Raw genomic sequence first — 27930 nt, forward strand, 5'->3', positions numbered from 1 at the left:
TAAATTATAGTGCATGGGCAGCGGGAGAGGTTCCAGATGTATGTCAAGTGTAAGAAATTGGAGTAAGCACGTGCATTTGCACCTTGCCGCCATTTTATTAAAATATGTATTTCGTAATCGCGCAAAAGTGAAATCAAATACGATAATTTATTATACATATAATATGTAAGATGTCCAAAAGATTTTGAATGTTTATATTAAAAATCGGAGATGGAGTATACATTTAATTTAAATCGTAATTAGATATGTTTCAAAAATAAAAATAGGACGGCTGATTATTAACTTACAAGCGATACACGAGCGCGAAACGTATGCAAAATCTCATCATTGCATGTAATTTTTCGTGACGATTCATGAATACCAATATCATCAAACATCAACTCGATTTTTTTCAAAAATAATTTGCTATACTTACTTTTCTTTTTTAAATATGAAACATAGAAAATCCTATATTTCTTAAATATAAGTAGGGTCCAAAATAAAACATGGATTTTAGGTTTTCAAACGATTTTTGGCCTTTTATTTCAAACACATGAGACGCCTGCATTATACATTTCTTCATTGCCATGACATGACTACTAAAATAGTTATATAAATAATATTACAAAAAAATTAAATAGTATAATGTTTCTATCATCTACCAAATACAAAAATGACTTGAATACAAAGGTTATATAATAATAATAATAATATAATATGTGGTGTAATATTATATAATATATATGTAGTTAACAATAAGTGATGATGTACTCGTTATAATCATCGGGGTATTGTATACAAGAGTTCAATAAATATATGTAGTTTATAAAATTGGTCCCACATTTATTAATTAGATCAATCGCGTTCGAAGCATAAAATTCGGTAAATCTCACGAATCGAACGAGCCTTCGTTATTCATATTTAATCATAAAACCATTGGCGAGATCTGAACGCACGGGGAGTTAAAGCAAATTAATAAATAAATTATTAAAAACAAATCTTAAATAAATAAAAACCCACCGCGGGGCCCAGTTAAATAATAGTAAAAAATATTAATCAATAATAATAAAAAGAATTATATATATTTTGCGAAAATTCCCCGCGCAAACACAAGTGAACACGCGAAATGATTGATTTTGTATTTCATAAACAATTATTTTATATAACCCCTGAATTTGAATAAATCGATGGACGATGATAATGTTATGTGAGGATAGTGTTTTTTTATTCAACAATAAAAAATTCAGTAAAGACAAACATTCCATCAATTTTACGTCGTTTTTTTCTTTAAATAAATATTATAATAACAAGCATCAGCGTTCTCTCCCTCTATTCGTATAAAAATGAAAAAATATTTATTTACAATTACAATAAATTAACATACATATGGTGGTTTTAAGGTCCTCCTGATATTACACTGGCACACTTTAGGAAATACGTATAAAAAGAGTGGGGGTGTAATTTAGCTTCAGATGGAATCTCTTTACAAATTTATTAATCCTTCGATTTTAAAAAAATAACTAGACGATTTAACTTAATTAATTACATGCCAGTTTTACAAATATATATATTTCGACGATAAAATATACAATAAATATTTATATAAAAGGTTTCGGTTACATCCCGTATCACATTTGAGACCAAAGTTGACATATACTTAGATAACACGTTAATAATTTTTTTATCACATTACAAAAATATTTTATTATTTATACACGAGAAAAGGCACTGCGGAACAGCATATGTTATTATTACGCGATTTACATTTTTTCGCAAATTTTTGGGGAGGTTTAGAGGACCTAAAAATATTTACAAAAAACTGCTTGTTATGTATGAAATATTCGAAATGATTTTAAAATAAACATTCAGCAAAACAAAAAAAATACAGCACATATGCTTCTGCGTAAGAAAGCTAACCAGCACTAGATCTAAAATATGACAAATTTTTAAATAAATAATTTAACAATATCAGAATTCAGTTAAGCAAATCACTAGATTTTAAACTTTACACACAAATACTAAAAATTAGAGTGAAAATAATTTACAACTGTTATTTCGACTGAAAAATATTAACGTTAAAGTGAGGTTCGTTTTTAAATTAAATTTCAATAAATACTTGTTAAAAATTAAGCGTCAATTCGATCTTAAACGAATATAAATTATTATTATTATTAAACTGTCAGTTAAATTTTAACGGGTTAAATAATCGGAGGGACACCGCTTTCGACACTATCTACACACACCTCTATTGTATTACACAGTATCCACAGAAAATCTCAAAAGGAAAAACTATTGCCAGATCGTTAATTCCAATCCATTTGTTTGATTACACATATGTATCGTTGTTACATACTTTCATTATATAAAAAAATAAAAATAAACACGTATATATTTAATATATAGGTTTGCGCTTTAAGAACTAAGATTAAATAAAGGCGGCAAAGTCGCGCCTGCGTCGAATACAAAATAAAAAAAATAATTAATCATAATAATAAATAAATAAGGGGGTATAGAAAAAGGATACGTTCCGGTGCCGATCGTATAACATGTGTTGACGTGAAAGTAATAATAATAATAATAATAAAAGAAAATGTACAAAAATTTACAAACACAAACACGCGTATATCGTCGCGACGCAGGCAACTTTTTGATCATACCGCCGACTAAAATGGAAGATTGTCGATTGCGAATTTATGTTTCAATATACATTTTAAATAGCTTAACAGTAATGCTATATAGATATAATATAAATATATGCATTTGCGCGTAATTTTTAGAATACACTTTTTTGGAAGACACAATAATTTTATTGTATTCATTACGTTACCGATTCTTTATCTTTCTCACAATCGGTAACAAAACATGTGTATGCGTACATACATATAAACATATATATAAAAGGCCGTAAAATGAAATTAAATATAAGCAATAAATTATAGTCAAAACGCTCGCGTCGTCGGTCGTCTGTATGTTTTTTATTTCTTTTTTTAAATATTTATACAATTCACAGTGTTTGCACCGCGCGATCAATGAGTAAAAACGTTAAATAAGAAAACTGATAAATTATTAAACCTAATGGAGAACTTCTGCGAGGTCGCAGTCGTGGGATGACGCGTTTAAAGCGTAATCGCAATCACAACCTCTTCCGAGCTCTCCATAACAAGTACGCGGGATGTGGATAGGACGTGGATGGGATGTGGACGAGGCGTAGACAGTACGTGGAAGAGGCGTTGGGTGCTCACACGATGGTGAGCGCCATAAGACGGTTGAAGACCGGCAAGCGGGCGTCTTCCGGCGTCGGAGGAGGGGATGTGCGAGGGGAGACGGGTTGAGAAGACGGGAAGAAGGAAGAAACGGAGTCCGCCGGACTGTGAGACAGGGGCGAGCTTCCCGGGCTGGACGGCAGCGAAGGTCTGGAGCGCGCCTCCTCAGCGTTGTGGACGAAGTGGCACCTGGGGCCGTACGGGCAGAAGCCGACCGAATGGAAGGTGCGGCATAGTTCAGTCTTGTATTTAGGGTGCCGCTGCAGGTTGCGCAGTTCGCGCATGCCGTGCGCGAATTGGCACTTGTCGCCATACTTGCACGAGCCCGCCTCCTCGTACGGCCGGCACAGCTCGGTCTTGTAACGGGAAGCGTTCTGCGGGGGCTGTGGCGGCGACGGGGGCGCAGGCTCCGAGGCCGCGCGCTCCAATCGTCGGTGTGCTAGGAAGCCGGCGGCGGCGCGCCCCAAGGCTTGCCGCAGTCCGTTCGTTTGGGCGGCAGTGGCGCCCAAAGATCTGGCTCTCGTCAGCGAGAGATGGTCGTTCATTTGCGCGTTCTGCAATCAGGCAAAAGAAAAAACAAGTTAATAACTTGGAAAAACGAACAATGGGTAGCTGTAATTATTAAAAAATATTTGTAAATATAATGTTTGTCGGCCGTATCTACTATGATCGAAATTCGCAGAATTCGTTGAACGAAAATGTTGGATTGTTATGTTTTGGTATTTATTGTTTTAAGACTCAAATATTATATCAGTAATAATACGATCGCGATTATTTTATTTTTTTAGTTATTTAATTTCATAAAACAAAGCAAAGGGTTAGCTAGCTTTGGCCAATGCTCGCTCGCACCTAATCTTTCCAACGGTAATGCACAAAGAATTTGTTTTACGGAATTATTTTATATATTGCTCATTTAAATTGTCCCCTTCGATACCATCGAATACTTTGCTTGGTGCTGACATTTTATCAGTTTCATTCGAACATAAATGTTGATGTTTATAAATAATAGCGTAGAACATTGTATACTATAATTGGCTTTGTTTTCGTTAGGATTAATTGCTATCGCTATACATGCGCACAAATGTATTAAATATATAAAAAAGCAACAGGAAGCCTTGCTGTGATAACGTGATTGTTTTTAAAAATATGTATGCAAAAAAGCAGCAGTATTGAAAATTTTTGATCTACACAATTGTGGGTAATTAGACCGCGATTAAAATTATTTTTAGCTACAAAATATGCAAAATCCCAGCCTTGTGTGTCAATGAATCACGGGCGTGTTTTCGAAGCGCAGTTCGACGAGAACAATAAGAATAATTTAAATTTGCAAAGGTTTGCATACAATACAATGGTTAGTGATACGGGGCTGGCCCGGCCTTGATACGGCGGCTCTATATGTGCTTCGTTTTAATTCCGAAGAAAAAAGAAAGTAATTAAATGGCGCACTCACGTAACAGCGCCAGTTACTCAATTCGCTAATCGAATTCGTTTCGATACACACAACGTGTCTAGGAAATGATTACGCGCGTGTGGCGAAAAACCGGTTGGTGCCGGTCAAGCGGGAAATGCGTCGATTTTGACGGCGATTCTTTGATTCAGTGGCCTTATGGGATCATGAGAGAAATTCTCAGTGAAAGCCTTTTTTAGAAGCACTTGGACTCAGTCCAAAGACCTTGGCTTTGATCCAATGAGTTTGGGCAAATCGGATGAAAAGTGATACCATATTATTACTAAACCATTCGCTGAATTGGGAATCAGGAAGTTGTTAAAAATTCAAAGCACATATGAAATGCATAATTTAACACATTATGAGCTGCACCAACATATTGTTGAATCAACAATCAACAATTTATAACTTTCTAATAAAAACAAATTAAATCTTATGGTATTATCCATAACTAAAGAAAATAATCAAATAATTAAATAATACGGTATGAAACAGAATCCATTGTTTTTATACTACACCTTATGTTCTAGTATGGAGTATTTGCAGGGCTTACATATACTTATATAGAAAGGAAATAACGTCAATTACCTGGAATTATATACGCGAAACGCAAATCTACGACATGGGTCACATCGGCTGGTCGAGATGTTAACTATGACACTGATTGTTAGCGTCAAAATCGTCTCAATTTATACAGACCATATATCAACATGTACACAACTTTCGCTGACTCAAATCACGCCACATTATCAGAGCAATATTTACCATGTTGATTATGAATCAAGATGCATTAACCCTGCAACAACTCAAAATAAATACATGACCTGAAATCACCGAAACGTCACGTTCCGTAATTTATATAATAAAAACATAACAGGAGGGTAGTGCCGTGACGTCACGGTCTATTATCCCGCACGGGGGGCGATACGGTGCGCTGATCGAGCCATTCCCATGCTTTTGCCCTTTCGTTTGACGGGGGATTCGTTTATTTTTAATTGCTCGGCGCGCTATGGAATCAGAGCTTCTTTTGGAGAGTAATAGGCGTGCTTTGGAGCGCGGAACCAATCGAATGCGGTCAGGTGAGACGCGTTTGGGGAGAGGCACCCCTCTGGAATCAGAGTCGTCCGAATGGTGGGAATGGGACTCCCCTATTCCTATCGGAGCGCGAAACTGCCAATGTCAACCATCGTAAACAATCAAATTTGCATATCTAATACCGGTTGTCGTGCGTGGATAGGCGGAGATCAAAAGTGGTTTCGGAAATGGCTGAAATTATTTATAAATGAGGTGTTGCTTAGTGTCATATGAAGACGCCACAATCTCGATAATAACCAGACACTAATGTGCGTTGAGAGCTATAAGACATATGTTCTTGCATTTTACTTAATTGAATCTCTGATAATTGTAATATCGCAAACGGTTAATTGAGATACTACATAGGCTACTTTTAAATGCGTACTGGTTAGATTGTGACTAGGGGTTTCAATTATTCGTAGTTAGTTTATTCGAACATCAAATAAAAAATGGTTGAAGTATTCCAATATATTAGTATTTTTTACCGATATTAATTTATTTAACCAATATGATTAAATTAAACAATTTATTGGTTAATAATAATTATAGTACTGATCAGTGAGGTGATTATTATTCAACATACTTTTTAAGCAGGAACGTTCCAGAGTGGAATTTACATATACAAAATTAAAACCCCTTCTTATTTTAAAAACAAAAATTATTGCTTAGGCCCTGTATTGTTTCAAAAATGCGTAGCAGACGATTTTTTTTTAGTTAAATCAAATGTATTATTTGAACATTATATTTGACAGATTTATGATTTAAATTTTACAAGAAAAAATCTTGTACTTTCAGTGTATGTAGTTTACAGTGTATGAATTTTTTGATTTCAATTCAAATACGATTTTTTTAGGTGTCCATTATCTCGTATTTTAACAAATAACATACTTGTTTATAGCAAAATTTAGGGTTGGAAAATGCACGTCCGTGTCTCAAATTGAAAAAAAAATACAAAAATTCATTATGTACTTGTACAAAAACGAAATTTAAGAAATTGGCGTAGCTGGGCGGAGTGGAGCACGCCGGGCGGCTCATGCTTGGGGGCGGCATTTTCGCGATGGAAGGATCATTCTTGTAATATGGTTCTTACTGAATGCACTTAAAATATATATCCACGAATAGCTAAGAACCAAGTTGAATGTGTGCAAATTACAAAATAGTGAAATTAGTTTTAAATAAAAATAAATTTGACCACGCTTGAGGCCGTCTGAGAATAGCAGAGTAACACAAGCAGGGCCAAAGGGCTCAGCCCTGAGGGGAACCGAAGCAACATATACACCCCTCGAAGATCAGGGGAGTGGTGTTGTGACAAGGATGATACGAAATGCATGCAATGCAAAACAATACAGGCCAGAAACGAGAACACGTCTCCCCGAGCTATACTAATGCAACTCCAATAAAATATTTAGCACTACGGGGGGTGGGTCCCGCTCATCCGGCCGTCAAAAGCTGAGTGCCCGCCTATAAGGGTTGAACTCGTACTGGTAACGGCAGTAGCGCACGCAACGAATAACACGTAGCTATGCTTCTGATGTTAGCAGTTAGTGAATGGAATGTGGTATAACTAGGAGGCGGACCGCCCCGGGCGGCACTTGCCTGGGGGCAGTATTTTCGCAAAGTGTGGTTCTTAAACTGAATGCGCTATATATTTAAAAAATACTGATTTTATGACCTGACCGCCCACAGATAATATTTTTGGCCGGGAGCAAAAATTTGGCAAGTTTTTAATAATCGGTAAAAATCGAAGTTACACTATTATTTATAATGAAATGCCTGATATTTCAACAAATTGATTCGCATATTTATTCATATGCGTTTATGTGAAAGATATGTAGCGTATCTGGAAGGGGGGGGATGAAAGTTTTGGCATATTTCATATTATATAATCGTATGGCTACGCCATAAAGCAGTCGAATCTGTATCCGTATGATTTATACTATAGCTAGTATGGAAAAAGGATCTTTCTATAAAAATAGACCATGAAAAATTGTACTACAGTTGCGCAACACGTTGGCCGAACTGTCCCACAAACATGTGACACAATGCGTTTTTCGCGAGCGATTCTACGGGGCACGCTCTTGTCGTGCCATAATAAAGCATCGTGACGTTCGAGAAAGAGTCATGTCAAGATGAGGTAGAGATGGTTGAGGTGGTGGAGGAGGCAGGTAAGAGGAGGAGAACAACAGTCCGGCGACCTGGCCACCTTGAGACGTCCCGCGGTCGTACGGAATGCCTAATGAGCAGACACCGGCACCGCCTCGGGCTATACTCTCGTAACACAACAACACACCTTGTGTCGCAGAATACACGTTGGTTGAGTGTTCAATAATAAGAGGAAGTTAAAACGATTAATCCGATAGCACTAATTGTTTTATTTCATAATTTAATGTTACCAGAGTATTTAATAATAAACAATACGTATATAGATTTAACACGTTAACTGCCAACCAAAATTTTGAAAAATACTGTCCAGGCCAAAACGAATTTTGACTGGATATTGCATATATAATAATAAATGATATAAATAATTAGTTAGTGGTTGAAAAATGCAAGCGTAACGTGTTATTGGGGGTGTCCGCCACCCATGGCCACCATGGCTCTGTAGAATAAGTGTCCGCCATTAGTGGCCACCATGGCGCCCTCGAATATTTACCAGTGTTTTACTACTGCACGATAAAACTATATTAGGCCTTTCATCAATCTATCAACAGTCGCTGACTATGGTGCCTGAACCTTTTAAGTGGATTATGAATACAACAGGTATCCTAAAGTATGGTGAGAAGACATATACCTGCTGTCGCGCAAACAAATTAGAATAATCATGGATGATTGATCCCCCAGCCAGAAAACATACTCTTATCTAACTTAAATCAATTTATCAGGTATTAGAGGAAAAACTCAAACACCTTCAAGTTGACTACATGCCTGGACTGATACCGATAAAGACGAAATTAAGAGATTTTTAGGTCTCATTATGTTTATGGGACTAGTAAAACTACCCAACATTCAACTATATTGGAGTCAAGAAATTCCATTCCGGCAAACATTTCCGCCAAGCGTGATGAGCAGAAATCGCTTTGAGATCTTGCTTCATTTCACAGACAACAACACTTCTGATTCAGAAAACCGGCTGTGGAAAATATCCAATCTGGTCAACGAGTTGAACAATAATTTAAAAAAATACTATTACCCTCATGAAACTGTTTGCATCGACGAAAGTTTTGTTCCTTTTCGTGGACGAATAGGTTTCAGGCAATATATGAAGCATAAAAGGAACAAATATGGAATCAAGATATTCAAATTATGTACGTCTTCGGGATATACATACAGCCTGAAAATATATACAGGCAAACAGTTGAATGTTGTTGGTTCTGTACCTACAAATGTAGTGATGGAACTGTGTCAACCGTTATTTAAAAAAGGTCATACTATATGCACAGACAACTGGTATACTAGTATTGATGTAGCTAATAAATTAATAACAGAAGACTCACACTTATTGGGAACTCTACGATCCAATCGAAGAGGTATCCCAAACGATGTCGCAAATGCGCAACTGAAAAAAGGAGAAATTGCTGCTAAACAAAATAAAAGAGGAATTAATATAGTAAAATGGAAAGATACCAGAGGTGTCATGCTTCTTTCCACCAAACACACACATGAATACTGTGACGTAAAATCTAGAAGAGGAATAATAAAACAAAAGCCAAAAATGGTAGAAGAATATAATAGAGGGAAATCGTCAGTAGACTTATCGGATCAAATGGCTGCATATTGTACCCCTTTACGAAAAACGGTTAAATGGTACCGGTAAAAATTGCAATCGAACTACTATTGAATACAGCTGTTGTAAATTCAAGATTGCTGTATATGGAGGTGACGAAAAATAAAATATCAATTGTCGAATTTAGACAGCAATTATTATTACATTTAACATGTAAAAATGATAATCAGGTATCTAAATCCCACCAAGTACCACCAGGAAGTACACGACACGAAATGCTACAAAAAGATGGCCCAGCAGCTAAAGTTCGTCGTTTTTGCGCTAGATGCTATAAACTAAATGTGACAATTAATGGACGAAAATATGCAAAAAATCGTACAAAACGGGTAACTACCTATTGTGGGAGATGCGAAAGCAATCCGCATTATTGCATACCCGTTTCAATGTCGACCATAAAAAAATGAAGAAAAATAATAATTCTATGTATGTACAATATGTAATTTATAAAATGTTATTCATTCAATTTTTATTGTGTTTATATGTTTTTTTTCTTATCTTTTTATTTTGAAATTGTATTATTACTATATGTATAATTTCAGTTACCAAAAGTTACCTTTCATAATTTGAAAATAAATATTTTTAGCCAATGATGATTTTTTTCACACCTATATGCTTCAAAATATTATACAGTATTATTTGTTATATATATATATACATAAATATTCCAATGAGTTCGATTAAAATAATAAAGTTTTAAATTTTCGTGTTTGGATATGTTCGGTGGAGGCCATGGTGGCCACATTGAAAAAAAAAGTAGCATCAATGTGGATGTTCTGTCTTGCTAATGTTTGGAAGAGGCCATGGTGGCCATACATGCATAAAAATCTAAGCGGGGAAGTGTGCGGCGGCTTCCCGGGAACATTTTACTTTTCAGTTTTTGCCGGCCATAGGTGGCCACCATGGCCCTGCGCGAACCTTAGGTGCCGGCCATAATGGCCACCATGGCAGTTAACGTGTTAATACTAGAAATAGAGACAATTTAAGGATAGTATAAGAACAAGAGTACGGCCAGGGAAATAATCTTTGGGGGTGAGAATTTGTAATAATAATATTTATAGGACAATCCGCAAAAATAAAAATGAAGCGGTAACTAAACAAATTAATAAATAAAAATAAATAAATTAATGACAACTTGAAAAACAGATGCGAAGCAATTATGTTTCAAGAACGGAGGATGACCAATGGTAAACGCAATTTGTTTTTTTTTTTCAAAATAAAATATCTACACCAATCAGGGGGAGATTGTAGAACATCGTTAAGTAACCATGGCCACTAATTTTAATAGTTTAATGGCCTTCAGCTACTATTTCATTATCAATATTGCTAAATTGCCGAACATGAGAGTAATCATTAGTCTAGTGACCACATGTTGATCAAAGGCCTTCTGCTAACGTCGCTTTGGAGTTTCGCACGCGTCCGGGTTTGCAAATTAGGATGTTGCCAAGCAGTTTCTTAACGACACAACCATCAAAACAGCCTTGAAAACGACTGCATGTTCGCTTTGTTAGAATGGAGAAATCTCTGAAAGTGAAACCCGGAGGTGACGCGAGAGGTCCGCGCGCTGCGCGACTCTTTCACTCTTCACGAGCAAGGGTCTCGCGGCAACTTACTCATCGCTATTACGCAAAATGGTTACGAAAGTTGCGTAAAAAATCGATGATGTGTGAAAAGAAGGCGCAACGGTTGCGCGCCGCTCGGCGGACGAAACCGAAAGCGAAAGTTGTTTATATAAACCGGCGGTGAATACTAAACGACCGGCCCGTCGTCTATTATTATCGGAAGTCGTCGAGTCCGGCCCTGCGTATGTGCCTTAGGGTGCCCGCGTTTAGAACGCCAATATAAAACTAAATTTAGCTACCGCCGCTGGGGCGATTGTTTACGGGAAAAGGGTTGGGTAGACGATGCGACGACTTCCTGCACGCGGCCGAAAACAGAAGATTTAAACGTTTAGCATAAGCCTCTCTATTCTAGACGACGTATGCCTCACATTGTGAGCACGTGAATCGGCCCGTAAGATATGCGGAACAGTGAAGTTTGTAGAATGCCGTTAGCCACCGATGCATTTGAATTCGTTTCGAAGATAAGTGGATTGTCCATCGGTCGACCTCTGCGCAACGAGAAGACAATTGATCGGACAGTCGAGATCAAAGGATAAGACCGTAACAAGGTCGAGTGAATCTTATGGAAATATATTTCTTATACCATATGCTTTGGTTGGACCACAAGAGAACCGCATAGAAAAAGGGTGCACTCCGAGATGTAATGTTGCTTAGAATACCAACGTACTAATTGGCCCAACAAAGCCGCGAAAGCGCCATACATATGACATGAAATCATTTAAGCATCAAGAACATATTTTAGAATATTTTATTAAAAGCGACACGTCACAACATACTCCCCCTTATTTCGAGCAAGTAAGAAATATTTACGTCCATTTAACTGATAATAACGACGGAACAGTGATCAGTGTCTTATGATCGGTATAAGGATGCAGATTTTTTTGAGATTATTGGAATTAAAAAATGAGTTATGTCGTATATGCCAAAACCAGTTTGCTCGAAAGATGCTGCAGAATTTTAATCTTGGCAAAAAAATCACCAAACAATTTACATACATTCGTTCGTTATTATGTAAATCCATTGAAAAAAATACTAGGAAACGCTCGCAAATCAACGCCGCCGATTACCAATCCAGCCATTTATCTCAGTGTCAAGGCGGTCGCGCGTGGGCGACAGGTAAAACAAATGTCAACCAATTACTAGCGGAATAGCATATCGACGCCGGGTAAACGACCGGCCAATGCCAAACCTGTGGCAATGATGGATATGCTGGAAAATCTACCGCTCGCTACCGCCGGCGAACGGTTCGAAGGACGACCAATGCGCTTTTCCGCGTGACCGATCAAATCCGACGCGCCAGAAGCGTTGGCAAAAGTAAATGTTGGTCATTGGATCGGGTCAAGACACCCAGAATATGACAGGTGTGAATGCGCGCACGTTGTTAGTTCTGTTTTGCATATTGAACGTTATACCCGCATACCATCCGGAAGGTCAAAGTTGGCGCTATTGTTTAATGACGCAACAGTGATTCATTGCCAGAGATTCTAGTCTGCGATGCACGGATTGCAATGCGATTGTATACGTACATTCAGGAGAAACGGCGCTAGTTTAACTAGCTTGGAATTATTTCAACACGTTAACAAAGCCAGTAAGTACTAGGTTCAAAAGCTACTCTCGGAATGAGTGGGAGAGGCCAATTCAGTGCGGAGAGAATGTCGGGATGAATCATGCTTGATTAGTAAACAACATTGAGAAGTCGGTTGATCAATCTTGACCTTTAGAGAATGGCAAATATCAAAAATACACTTTCCCGCGGATTCAATGAGCCTCGTTGGTTCGGTGATCATAGATAAGAAATTGAATAATGTCGAAAAATATTGCGTAGTTTTGTATGACAACAATGGCAAACATGAGGGTCCATCACCGATCGAATATGCGCATATCTTTTACCGCCAAAATAACTCGAAGGCCACGCGCAAATGTCGCAAAAAAAGCAACCAATCCAGAGCCCATCCTGTTTATTTAATCAACAAACACGAAATTGGTCGATATCTTATCGCTTGTACAAGTTTGATTTGAGTGGTGCAATCGTAACATCGATTTCGCCACTGTCGCTAAGGGGCCGAAAAAACACTCAAAATGATGAATGGTAGCTTTGCAGAAATACAGGATAGATAGATCCGAAACGCTCAGGAATGGTAGAGCTGCTAATTTTCTTGGCCGGCTTATCGCTATTACATCATTATTTATCGCAAAAGAAAACGAAAGGGAAATGCAGCCAGTCATTATGATAATGCTCCGTAGGTGCAATGGCTTTTTCTCCGATCACGTGGTGCGCTTAGCTCGACGAACTGTAGTTTTGCTTTGTTTTGTGAAAACGCGAGCATGTGTGCGAGCACATCAGAGCTTGTCAAACTATCCGCGGTGACAAAAGAGCTAACGGACAACAGTACCGTTTCATGGTAATGTCAGGTTGTGGTGTGACAGGCAGGTGACATAGACGCGGACTGGCGCCAATAATCAATGTATGCACATATCCGAAATTGGACCGGCGGCCTTAGCATATAATGAAAGATTTATATTAGAGCAAAAGGTGTTCCAACTGTTCAAATGAAAAATAAGAATAATTAAATGGCTGATCATTCGATGACTTTTTGAGCGGATCTCGGCTATAACTTGGTTTTTGGGTGCTCAAACGTTTCGGTTTTGTCTGCGTAGACACGATAACCTCACAAAAACGCATGAGCTTATCTTGTCACCAAAGCGTGAAATAATGTGGCACATAATTGCACCCGATGTGTGGCATATTGCGCCGTTTTGTTGGAACCACGTGCCTTCCTCATCAATATCTTCGATTTCGTGCCAAAAATAATCATAGCGTTTTCAAAAAAATAAGGCACAATAACGCCGCCTGACAACTTTTGCACAACATGTAATGGTCTCCCGTAAATTACATGAGGGTTTTCCGCACCCCCTTATATTTAAATAAATGTGTTAAAATAAAATTTAAATAATAAAAACAGAAATAATTACGCTATATTTCATTTCATTTAACAGAGTCACTTTGATGCTCGTATTTCACAACGGCATTTCATTGGTCCGGTTGCGCCGAGCAAACTTATATACGTTCCAACTACTTGTTATTAAGACACTCGTGGCGCTCGGACGTTTTTAAATTCTTATCGCTCAACATAAAAAAATATAGAAACATTTCTTATTTCTCTAAATTTGTATTAAATATAGAAAGAAGTAATGATCAAGTACTTCGAACGTATATCAGCATCTTATACTTTGGAGCAAATATGAATAATGACGAAATGGATAGACATCAAAAGTGACTCTGTTAAAAGAAACGGACTATTGTTATTTTGTTTGTTGCGCTATGTGGGTCGTGCAATCTGAATCTTATTAAACGATAAAACATCATATAACAAATCGTTGTTTAATGTTTCTTACTTTGCAAAAAAAATTACTATTAATAAATCATACTGGAACGCGTTCCGATCGTAGCAAAAAGTACCGGAAGAACAGTAGCAAAATGTGAGAGCCGTAAGAAAATTCTAAACGCCGACGAATCGACAATATTTTTGGGCACCAAAATGATGCACGCCCTTACGTTGCTAATTGTTCAAAACCATAATCTTCCCGTAAATTTATATTCGCATTTCAGTAGAACTGAACAATTCTAACGCGTTGAAGCAGTGGTTAAGCTATAAGCCGGCTGATTTACAGTGCTGTCAACATAGGAAACTCGAATTGCAATATCTGCTGGAAAGCGACAAGAACGATGACTCATCGCCGTCAGATGTGCAAAATACAAATTGGACGTCGGAGAAAGGGCTATATAATAAATGCCCACACAATGCGTTCGGATTCGAAAAGTACCTCATTATCCATTCAGTCCCATAACAAAAAGTACACCGCCGGCTATCATACAACAGGATGTATGACACACGCTCTTCGTGTGCACAGACGTGGAAAACTGCACGATTGCGTGCGCACAAATCGTGAAAATTCTGCTATATCCCAGCGGACGGACAACGGACACCCAACATTGTTCTACCGTTTTCATGATGATGATGATGATGATGTTAGTTAGAAGCATAGGTTAGCTACCGGCGGTTTCACTTTCACTCCGCCAACTGGTTGCGTAAATCGCACAATGAGACGAGAGCTACCAGAATTAAAGTAGCAAACCATAAAATGTATGACGAATTCTTCAATCCAAATCCATAATGAATATGGACTTCGAAACATCATTTAATTTAGCATATTTTCTTTCCCCCCAAACGCATGAATTGTTACATAATTTGGGTCTACATGATATGCATACATATCTCTATCCGATGTCGAAGATTCGGCAATGCACGGCAGTTGTAATACGAACCTGGAACAATAAAAAAAAGCATACATTAGTACAGTGGAAAGATTAATAAGCATATTAAACTAAAGTAATGATATAAAACTGGTTTCAGCAACAACAAAAAATTAGTGTCGTAAGTGCTCATTAATATTCATGATGAAGAGTTGTCTTTGTGATTGAGCTCGATTTCGGAGCCGTCACGTGTTAATAAACTACGTAATAATACAATAGCTATCTGAATTTTTCTTTGGAATCAATAAAATATAGGTTTTCATCAGGAATATGGTGCATAATAGCTAGTTTTGTGTGAGTTGTATCTTACTGAGCTTAAGAAATGGACGGCATAGCATGCAAAGCCAAAACTTGTTCCAGCAAAAGTTCAGCCACCTATTGAGTGATGATAATCATCATTTTATGCGCCGTCTTACGCAGCTGTTTTGTAGTGTTGTGTAAGAGAGAGTGTAGTACCTCAGAGCGCCGTTTGTGCATTGACAGGGAAAGTTTCAAAACGAGTTTCGTTGATAAAGAAACTGAGCTGCTGCTGCACAACAAGCGGGCGTTGCAGCAGCAGAGCAGTAAAGCAGATCGTGACCGAATGACCGTCGGGTGCTTCTGAAGCAATTAGAGCATCTAAGGTCGTGGAACTACCACCAACAAATCATCACATATACAAAGACCGGAGGAGCACAATTTCGCCCAATCGTCTCGGCGGCGGGCACGCACATCGTTATCCAATCATCCACTTACAATTTTGCTTTCAGTCATTGGTGATTCGGCCCAGAGTGGGGATCGGACCGAGTAGGGGAGAACGCACACGCCGGACAACTGGATTAAATGGAATAAACGCGTGCCCATAAATCTCAGGGGAGGCCCGAGAGCGAGAGGAGAAGAGAAGAAAGCAAGCTGTTTGAAAACTTTCTAGTGCCGAGCTCTTCCAGGCGCGCAAAGAAATACGACTGTCACACGTCGCACAATGGCGCGCTCGTTCGTGTCAAAAAGTCAGGGTTGAACACGGCGCCGCCGATTTGCGACGGCTTATTATGTTTGGGCAGAGAGCGAGAGAAAGAGAGAGCGGGCCAAGGAGAAATTTTGGAGCGCGATTTAGCAGCGCATTATGATAATGATGGTGCCGAAAGAATTTGGCAGCGGCCGAGTCGAGGATGGTGTGTGCAAAAACAATGCACAAGAAAGTAGCAATAGCGATGGTTATTTTCATCTCGTAGGGCATATATTTAACATAGTTGCCCTCAAGGAACCTGCGTTGTTGTGAAATAAATTATATACAAACGCTATAAAATAAATACAAACGCGATACTGATTTGAAAAGCCTAATTCTACAACTAAATCATAAACATATAAAGTTGATAACCCATTTAGATAAGATTGAGAAAATTCGCTCATCGCACGTCTGTGTTTATTTGTTACTTTAACCTTTATAAAGTTATCGCGAATTGAAGATTCAGCGTCTATACTTCCAATGTTGACGAATGAATTATTTGTTCCTTATCAATCATTGCACTGTCTGGTCTATTGAATCCTTTTGGCTCAGCCCTGAGTCAGACGCGGATCTTTGAGCAGTCGAGGTCGGGTCAGACCGTTCGTTGCCTACACACAAAGGAGAGTATTGTACTAAATAGGAAGACCCACGCAGAGTCGCTCGAACGAGTAAAACACACATACAAAGATGAGAGAGAAGAGAGACACTCGGTCGTCTAATTGCTGTGACGACACAAGGAGAGCGTAAAAAATGCAATCGGTGGCAGCAAGTGTGCGATTGGTGTTGAACCTCCGAAAAAGGAATTTGTACTATGTTATTCGGTTGCTACTGATTGTGGCGTCATAGTGGCAAGTGAACGCGTGGGTTTTTGGGTACGATTTTTTTATGATAGGACTGTGATGAAATTTTAAGCGCGTAACGCACTCGACACAACGGTTGACCTTCGCGCGGTCGAAGCGAGCGATAAAACGAGCCATTGGTTGTTGAGAATCATATCCGTGGAAACGTGAATATTGAAGTGTGACTAGTTCATTATGGTTCAAAGTCGTGCATATACTCATTACATGACTATCCTCCTGGTTATTGACTAGTCAACTGCGGTTAAATAAGTATAACGAGCTACTAAAGCCGCAGAGGAAGTACAAAGTCGGTGAGAGAGTTCCTGAATAAAAGATGTCCTGAATGTGTACAGTAAGATACATGCAGTTTATATGTAATATTTCTTCAATTATCAGTGAAAGATCAACCGCCGTACTTGTACGGCGATACCACTCAATTGGGTAAAATAATTGTTGATAGATCAGATGCGAGCTATCAAAAAGTGAACTCTACAACGAATCCATTCCAAAGAAAAAATGCAATTTGTTTTATGGAACTCTTCGATCAATATTGGAAAAAAATGGGTTCATCTGCGTTCATCGGCTTATGGAACAGATAAACAAAATTATGTCCACTAATTATGTCTGACATCTCAAAAGCCGTAATTAATACGTCGCCTCGATCAATTGAGCTAATCGAAATCGTTCAGAGCGAAAAACGACTCCTGCTCTGTTCAATTTCGCGGTACGCCGAGCGTGTCGCTTCTTCGTCCGTTCAAGCGACATATTCGAAATCACACACAAGAGATGGCCGAAGTTGAGGAAGTTATACTAAACTAATACTAGATGGGAGTAGAGAAGAAAAAACGCGTTTTTGCGCTACGTTCCGCGCCGGCGAGCGCACAGGTGAGCAACACACAATTGAGCGCCGACCTTGAGAGTTTACACACACACGTAATTAAATCGTTACTATAATACTGTAATTGTTTTTTTTTCGTTGTTATTGTAACTCGTAACACAGTTTCCTGAGTGCTTGTCCATTATAACGTCTCGAGTTGTTACTCTTTGAGCACGAAGATAGAAACTGAACAAAAACCGAGAACCATAATCTTACGTATACATGAATACGCCTTCCTTTCTACCTGTACACACATCATACGTCCATCAGTAGGATATAGTACATGGTGATAACTGCGATAGTTTACTGGACAACAATTGTGAAATAGATGATTGGATAATTGATTTTTGCTATCTCTCTCAGAGGTCAAAATTATATTTTAATGTATATATCTAGTAGATAACAGAAGAGGACGCGATCGTGATTCTTAAAGACGTTACAGTACCGAAATTTAATAACCAAATATCCTTTTATAAATATACATCAATAACCTTTTCTAGACTTAGATTAAAATAGAGTAGTTGGGAGTTCGAAAGTATAGATACCGATTCAAGAAAGCTAAGAATTAAATAGGAAACGAAAAATTGACGAGATTTTTCGTAGACGTCGAGAAGCACCACTTGCTAAGCCAAAAGGTTCCCATCGAGGTTATAGAAATAATTTGCTCGTTAACGGCGTTCATAAAATGATACAATATGGCACTTTTCTGGACTATTTCGATTAAGAGGGATAACTCCCCTAAAAAAAACACACAATGATCGTTCCTGATTACATATTATCTCTAACGTATTAAAAAGTTTACAAATAAACGACATATCGTCAAAATAAAACGCATTCTTTGTGCATTTTGAAACATTTTTCATTTACGTGTAGAAAAATTCTTTACTTGTTCTCAAAAGATCTGTAGTTTCTTTAGCTAGAATTTTTTACTGATATTGAGTAATGTTACAAAACTGCACTTTCAAACACAAAGACATTACGGAAGGCAATCTCCATAGAGAATCCAAATTATTATACTATATATGCGTTAACACAGTCAGTTCGAGAGCTATCCATTTTATCATTATTCGTAATTGAGAAAGAGATGGCAAGTTCGCCTTTTGCGTTATTTAGCGTCACTACAACAAGAAAGAACATAATTACTACAATAATAAAATGGTAAATTCTCAGTGGGCAATTCTGTGGGAAGTTGATGGGCGATATTCAAGAACCCATTTTTTTAATTATATTATTATTTAAGTTTCATTAATTCATGTTTTCATTAATAAAAAAAACACGTTTTCATTAATAAAAAAAACAAAAATGTGTATATATTTGAACTGTTTTAAATTTTATTCGTTCTAATATTTAGGAATTATCTTTGTAACTCTTGAAGAATGAAATATTAATTACGTTTTTGTAATATTTCAAGATATGCATTCTAATATTAAGGAATTATCTTTATACCTATTGTAATACTAAATAAAAATAATAATATTACACCAAAACTTTTATTTTAGTACTACATTTATATTTTAAATTAAGTTTTTTTATTAAAGCAAAAAAATACTTTTTTTTATATTTTTTATAATAAATAATAAAGATAAAATATAGCAATTTGAACAGCAATTTCATGGTAATATCGTTTTCTGGTAGTATCGCTAAGAATTTTAATATTTAGGAATCATCTTTTTACCTCGTGATGAATTAAAATCGGTTAAATCTTAAATAATGTAATTAATATAATATTAATAATACACCAAAACACCCAAAACATACAAATGTTGATCAAAAATTTGATAAATTACTACTTTTTACATATAATACATTAGTTTTGATCAAAGACTGCGTTTTTATGTTCATATCGTAAAATTTCCCGCTATGCGTTCCAATATCGTTATACCTCTAATTCAAAACGAGCAATTTCCCTAATTTGGGGATTATATGTATATAAGACGACGGAGTGGGCAAAAATTTTTTGTTTAAAAAATAATCTTGTGTGAAAATGTATTGGGCATTTTATATTTGTAATAAAGTAAATATAATGCGTGTTATGATCTTTTGAAAGTGGCCGCTATGGTCGTTTTTTTTCAGGTACCACCTATGGGTTAGGCCTAAACCTTTAGGGTACGAATACGAGTATCAAGAAATAATTATTTAAATAACCAAGAAAATATTCTCTTTAATATTCGTCAATAATATTGGTGAAAATCATGCATTTTTTATTACTTCTACGAGTTACACGACTATTTTTGCGAAATGAAAAAAATATATGGGCATTGAAGCGTTACAATTTATAGTACTGGTCGATTAGTGACAGGCCAACGCAGCGTTTGAACACACACTTCACAATTCAGCGCACGCAAGCGCGTCTTTTTTCGCCGTATATATGAAATTAAAATTGATACATAAGGTCGCAAAGAGTAAAATTATAAAAAAAAAACAAAGAAAACATTTTGAAACCCTATACAAATAAAATAAATGATTAATAAATCTTCGTCCCAATTGATTCGTTATCATATTGCGTAACATAGCGTATAAGATTATTGTAATATGAATTCCTTGGATCATGGATCAATGGAAAAATACAAAAGAGAGATATTGATCTGTCACATTTGAATCAGATATGACATCAAAGCACTCGTACGTACATGTATATAAACAAAAAGATACGCTATCGCGCTGGGAAAATTCCGCAACGTAGCGAAAAACGAAAGCGAATCGGCGGTGAAAACGTTTCCGCGCACAGCAGAGCGGGAAACGTAGTTTTCCAGCAGTCGTCGATCGTGTATTTATAAATAGGCATAAAATAAAAAACGACCTAACCTAACAAACGGAAGCGTCGCACTTTGTAACTGTTGGGTTAGGCTCGTTTAGCTCGGTCTAAAGTTCCAAACACGCCGCAAAATTATTGCTCATAAAACAGGTAATGCATACGTGAACAAAATCATGAGAGAAGATGGATCATTTTTATCACAAAGTGATAATGTACACAACAATAATATAAAAATCATTATCGCAATTGCTTAATAGCTCGAGACTTATCGCTGATATGATAAGAAATGTATTATTAGACGTGTTTTTATATAATACTTTATTAAAAGTCACAACAGACTGCATAGATAACTGAAACACGGAACGTTCGCTTTCGGAAGAGACATCGACGAGTCGTGAATAGGCGCGAAACCCGGCGGAAAATCCGCGCCGAATCTGGCTCATTTGACGAAACCGAAAGTGGTTATTTTTTCGCCGGCCGCGAAAATAAGCACACGTATAATCGCGAGACGACACTTTTACGCATCGCGCGTCTCGTTTATATGCAAACTTGTTTTTTCCCATGTTGCATTCGTCACCGAGGTACGAAAAAATCAATCTCGCCGTAAGAAGAAAGTATTTTTGGCGCCGGACTTGTTGAAAGTGCAACTTTCATCGATGGTACAGGGTCTACAAAAATGAACCAGAGAATAATAAATGAGAATGGAGTGCTACTGATGAGTGAAATAATACAATAAATACTTATTCATCGAGCATATGATAAAAATTCTAGAATAATGCAAATATACACAAGTGTTTTAGGATGAGCTATGATGTCATTGAACCGGCCAATGATGATATGGATACTCTAGTATTCATTTTTTTGAATAGACAAAAAACATGCATTCAATGCATTTATAAGCAGAAAAATATGCAAAACTAACAAAAAATGGTGTCAAATTTAAAGACAAAATATGACTTCTAGTGAAACATCAAATGCGAAATATCATATTTTCTACTCACACGTATATAACAAATTGCATTCGTTTTTTTTAATGTTGCAAGCAATTCTGGATGCTATAAAATGAACAAAATTCAGCTGCATATGAATATTATTGCAAATAGAAATTAAAAGCATATTTTTAAATAAATAATATATACTCATTCACAGGGTTTGCTCTTAAAAAATAATAAATAAAATTGTGCAGATTATATGCGAGTAAGCGGCAGCGAGCGAGCATTGTTCAGAACAGTGAACACCCCATAAATAACTCTACAACGAATCCTTTTCCGGATAAAGATTTGCCCACAACAATTAGTTTTATGAAACAAAATATGTATGTTCGATTTATGCACATGTTTCAACGATCCCATCACTGGGATAAGGTACACATATAGAGCGTTTACCACCATGTAGGAAGGCTTCGGGCCATCTGACGTGACACGTTTCGCGCAAAAGCAATTATCGAGATCTAGATACGCCGAGGAGTATCTAGGAAGGCCCCCATCCAGAGCGCGCTGGGCGGGCCTCAGGGCACACACAGGTAAACACGCGGATCGTCGTCTACGTTTTGTACCTCGCCAAACCAGTATTATTACAAGTGACTGCGAGCGCAACCCGTTCTTCGGGTATATCAGCTCGCGTGTAGTACCGCCGCGCTGCAACCGAACCGGCCGACCGCAGCCAACCCTCGCCGGGCTGGGCGGGTACATCGATTCGCAAACTGGTTCTTTCGCGCGCCCAAACAGGCGAAAAGACGAGCCGTAGAGACCGGACACGGTCACGGGCGCCTCTGCCGAATCGAGAATCGGAACCATCCTTCCGTTCTCGGAGGTAACGCTTTTGATTTCGTTCAAGGACGGCGATCAGCGATTCGGTAATTGTCGGCGATCAAAAAAGAAAATTCCCCCTTGGAATATCTAGAGGTATTTTTTTAATATTAATTCTACAGTACTTTAATATTATCACTCACTACTAGTAAAATTGCTAGGTACATTATATAATTTATAGAGGTAAAAGTTACGGCATGTGAGGTAAAGGACACATTTTATACAATTTTTTTATATTTTTTTAAACAAATTAATTTTCCAGATAAATTAAAAACAACCGTACATGGTTGTCTCAGTCGAATATTCAGTTTGAAGCTATTAATATTCGAATAATTGATCGAATATTTGTAAAAAAATCATAAAAATCGCTCTAAATGGTATTTATCGGTGTGTCTACTATGACCGAAATTCGCAGAATTCGTTCATTGGACGATTTAGGGTGGTGTGCGTCGCAAATTTTAGTGAAGTTTGTGTGTTGTATTTGTTGTTTCAAGACGCAATGATATTATTAAGTTCAATAACTCGATCGCGATTATTTTATTTCTAGTTATTTAATTTATATGCAAATCCGCTCTAAGCAAACGTCGATACGGATCCGATCTTCTATGTACAATAAGTTGCGTATTTTTTTCTAAATTAATTCAATCACCAGCTAATTTGAAAAAACTGAAATGACGTCCTTGATCAAAAAATACGTTAAAATCAATTAAGCATCTTTATTTTGACGTCCTCACTGTAATTCGCACAGCATTGCGTTATGCGTATTTTATAAAATTTAAAGTTAAACGATTAAAATAATTCTCATTAACCAATAAGTATTTTTTAATTATATATTTTAAAGACAATAAATTTTGCAATAATTGGTTAAATAAATGATATGAATTATTGAGAGACCTGGAGGCGATTGAAAGTCCATAAGATTATGAAAAATCTGAGGTAATTATATATTATTATGAGTTTTGTGGCTCTTCCACTTTAGAAAAGCAACAAATAAAAAATATGTTGTTAATGAGTAGGTAGAATAATATTTTGGTGGCATTGTTAGTGTATAGATAAAACGAATTTGTGCGAACATCCGACCACGCGGTGGAGCATGCTACTCAAAAACCGACGAAATCTAATGGGATTCCGATAGGAATCGATATCGAAATTCTTAACTGTCCAGTGTTTTGAATCCTTCTACTATATTAATTTATTGTATTTGAGCAACAACTGTAGATATCTTATACAAACTATTCATATGTGAAAATTCTTGCATTTAAATGAGTTTTAACCAGGACTGTGTGGAGTCGTTTAAAATTAATAAGATTATTTTTTTCAGAATCATAGCGTCTACCTTCATTAACTCACTATAATGATTATGATATGTAAAAAAGTGAGTACAAAAAATATTTTATAAAAAAAATATAGAAAAAAATAAATAAAGTTAAATTAAAGGGAAGTTTTATTTTGACAGGTTGACTAATCGTAAATCTTTTCATCCGTGATATAATGAATTAGCTTTAAAACATAATTGTTTCTAATATGACAACATTTATGTAATTTCTTCATTTTAACCCTTATTTAATAATTATAAATTAAAAATACCTAAATTTGTTTTTATTCATAAAATTGTTGAATTTTGTCTCAGTAGAACCCTTTAAAAACATTTGTGGCTTATCGAAACAAGAGTTTCAAACAGCGCGCTGCAGTAAAACAATGGACCCGTAAGTGATATATTACAAATAACTTTCACAAAAGGTCCGCGAACAATGCACACAGGCATAAAAAGGCACACTTGCGTGCCGTTGTACCTGCAGCGACGCAGCAAACGAGCACTTTTTTTAGTTCTTCATTATTTAGTTTCAGTGACCCGCACTTGGAATCATTTGCATGAACATTGCCCGCGTGTTTTTGTCACGTTAATGATAGTTTTAGTAGTAACTAGCCTTTTTGGCGAAAGAGGTTTGGGCATAAATTCAAGTTTTACGTAATGAAACGGAACAGCGTTCTTCACATGTGAACGGAATTGTTCATCACATGGTTGTAATTAATGGGTCCTTTTTCTAATTTTGTGAAAAAAAATATTTAATTTTTTTTTTAAATAATTCCGATTTCCGGGAAGAAAATTTCAGTGATATTTCAATATATATTTATAAATATAATAATAATTTAATATTGATTATTTATATATAAATATTATTCCGTAATAACTATCATAAAAAGTTCCAGGTTTCAAATGTACATCATCTGTAGAAATTACAGAAATTAAAAACATTTTTTAAATCCTAAATGTAATTACCAAACCTTACCAAGGGAAGCTTGTATTGCTAGGTAATCTGTAGAATATTATTCCGTAATAACTATCATAAAAAGTTCCAGGTTTCAAATGTACATCATCTGTAGAAATTACAGAAATTGAAAACATTTTTTAAATCCTAAATGTAATTACCAAACCTTACCAAGGGAAGCTTGTATTGCTAGGTAATCTGTAGCAGTATGTAGCCAGCCAGTATAAAATAAACATTTTTTTTACATAAATATTTTTTAATAAAAATACATAAAATTTCTGATATTTGACGAATGTGCGAATCAAACAAAAATACAGTCAATTTGACAGTTTAAATTAATGTTGTTTTTATTGATAATAATAATTTAATAAAAATAATTTCCGGAATTCTCACCCACTAATTGTTAATATAAGATCCAATATATTGCACAAATGGATTTCATACGTGGTTTTGGAGCGGTTATGTCACATTAAATTTATCGATTAAAAATTTATTACTAGCTATTTATATTGTTTCTATTGATATATTTAAAAAAATATGAGAATTCATTGGAGTAAAAAATGTAGAAAAGTGATGTAGTATGATGTACCGCAAAAAATGATAAAAAATTCTATAAAATGGTATTTCTTGGGTCAATAATTTAATTAAACTGGATTAAAACATATCCTTATAGATAAATTACATATGCCCCGCTTTTACTGACATAAATAATATGTAGCCTTTTATATATGATGCATATAAAACCAAAAACAATTATTAACGCAATATTAAATTTACTTTACATTTACAATGATATTGTGATTTTCACTTTTTAAAGCATATTTTTACACTACTGTGTACAAACATATTCAATCCAGATATATTTCTATTCAAACATAACCTAACAAATATTATATTCGTTTAGGTTAAGTTTGGAATTGAATAGCAAACGTGGACGCATTTTCTACATAAATGATAAATATTTTTAATAATATTAATAACATGTACTATGTCGAAATGCTTTTTACAAATGTGAAATGGTATAAATGGTGTATTGAAAATCAGCACTACATAATAAAATACCTAAACTATACTGAATCGAACTTTTTAAAATCAATAATTTTTCTCGGATTTACTTTGGCTAGTTATAGAAATTTTGAGCTATTTGATTATAGAAAAACGTTGTTGTATTTCGACTAAAATGAATTTCTAACTTAATAAATATGAATAATAAAAATAAAAAATGTACAATACAGTACATAATAACCTCTAGTAAATAACAGAATGTATCGATTTAAAATATAATTGTGGTAGTAAAATAAAAATAAAATACAATATTTATAGTATATATAACGAAAATAATATGAGTTGGGTTAATCTTGATATTTTTTACAAACATTATATATTGTAATTTGGGAAAAATAAAATTCTAAGACATTTTATATTTGAAATAAATTTTAGATATAACTTTATTATTTTGAGAAATTGTTTGGTTGTAGAAAAACTGTAGATTATATATTTGGACATTTTTTCGGTTGTAACACGTCTGAAGTTTTCTTATCAATCGTATATACTACATATGCGGTTCAAAAACATTTGACGTTAAAAAACAATGGCGTCGCAGATTTTTTTCGTAAATGCAGTTATTTCAGTCGGCCAAGGGACGCCAGTATTCTTTTTTGTGCACCGAAAACCTTGAAAACGCATCCCCGCCGAGTCGGGTCTTAGAAAAAAAAGGTTCCAAAATCTCTACCTGCTGTAGATAAATAAAGAAGAGGGTTCGAGCAACAAGTGGCCGAAGAGCAAAAAAAGACCGGTTATGGCCGAGCTGCGCGGGCGCGTTTGGCCATAGAATCGCGAACGCATGATATTTGCGACAATAACATGGCGAGATGTTTACCTTCAGTAAGACTTCGCCGAAGTCGTAGATCGCCGACTGCTGGAGGATGGCCGTCGACATGTTGACGGTGGTGTGGTGAAACTTTTGAACTCTTCAACAGTTGTTGAATCAGTTGTTGGCGAGCGCGATACGATACGTTGTCGATTGGAGAACGGAGGCAACACTACATGTCACAGCACACAGCACCGCGTGTACCGGCAACTATGTGCCGTTTCGGTTTCGAATTGGTTTCGACGCACTCCGCTCGAGTCACTTCGCACCACACAACCGGCCGCCGCCGTTCGCGTCCGAGGACTGAATGTTGAGCCGGCCGGCTCGGGCGAGACACCCCCGATACGCGAATGTGCGTGCGCGCGCACACCAAACACTTGAAATTATTGTTTTCCGCGTACAATATGCACCAAATCTGTGCATTACGACCGACACCAACAAAATGCCGTTTTACATTACAACAATAATCAACCAGTATTGCCATTTCAAATATTTACATACAACCAAATTTAAACTTAGCTAATCAACTTAATTATTAAAACAAGCTTTATATCTTCAACTCAAATAACTATATTCAAATTGTTAATGTTCATCAATTCACAATAAAACATTTGACTTTGGAGGGATTAAATTAATATTGTAGGTCTGTGGAGTACTTTGTTTCCAATTATTGTTATTAAGGGGCGTGTGTACATACATTTTAAAATTACAATAATGTGCAGTACAGAAGCGCACATGGCGAAAGCGATTTTTATTCGAGGCGCAATTTGTGCGTACATAAAAAACGACATGCGCGCATTTGGCGCTGTTGCGGCCAAATCGATTCAATTTTCAGTTGTGCAACAATAATAATATCACGTTCGGGAGGCGTCACACTTTCCAACTTTGACGAGATGAAACGCTGACCGTAATAATTGCGTAAGTATAGAGACTGCTTTATATGTATATGAAATTATTTACAAAAAATAGAATAAAAAACAATGTTCTGATTCTAGTAACTATAATGAATAATACGTCAAACTTTTAAAATATATAACATAGAGAG

General features: G+C 36.3%; 1 protein-coding gene and 1 long non-coding RNA gene across 3 annotated transcripts; both read right to left on the reverse strand.

Annotated features, from left to right (window-relative positions):
- Positions 1-2763: 2763 nt before the first annotated feature.
- Positions 2764-27190, reverse strand: Tis11 (Tis11 zinc finger protein). Of its 2 annotated transcripts, none has more exons than XM_088205978.1 (2): positions 26895-27190; positions 2764-3796 (listed from the first exon to the last, which is right to left on the reverse strand). In XM_088205978.1, exons 1-2 carry the CDS (start codon positions 26952-26954, stop codon positions 3218-3220), a joined length of 639 nt encoding a protein of 212 aa, XP_088062104.1. In that variant the 5' UTR covers positions 26955-27190; the 3' UTR covers positions 2764-3217. The 2 variants fall into 2 exon arrangements, with proteins under 2 accessions (XP_088062104.1, XP_088062105.1); XM_088205979.1 differs by lacking the exon at positions 26895-27190 and adding an exon at positions 10511-15493 and having other exon boundaries at positions 2764-8203.
- LOC148238159 (uncharacterized) lies at positions 10742-20967 on the reverse strand. Its single transcript, XR_015812725.1, has 2 exons — positions 20813-20967; positions 10742-15493 (listed from the first exon to the last, which is right to left on the reverse strand). It is a non-coding gene; the product is annotated as an uncharacterized LOC148238159 (long non-coding RNA).
- Positions 27191-27930: the final 740 nt, after the last annotated feature.

This window comes from Plectrocnemia conspersa, unplaced genomic scaffold (genome assembly GCF_051122295.1).
Source record: "Plectrocnemia conspersa isolate PC_06_02 unplaced genomic scaffold, ASM5112229v1 ptg000002l, whole genome shotgun sequence".
Taxonomy (NCBI): domain Eukaryota; kingdom Metazoa; phylum Arthropoda; class Insecta; order Trichoptera; family Polycentropodidae; genus Plectrocnemia; species Plectrocnemia conspersa.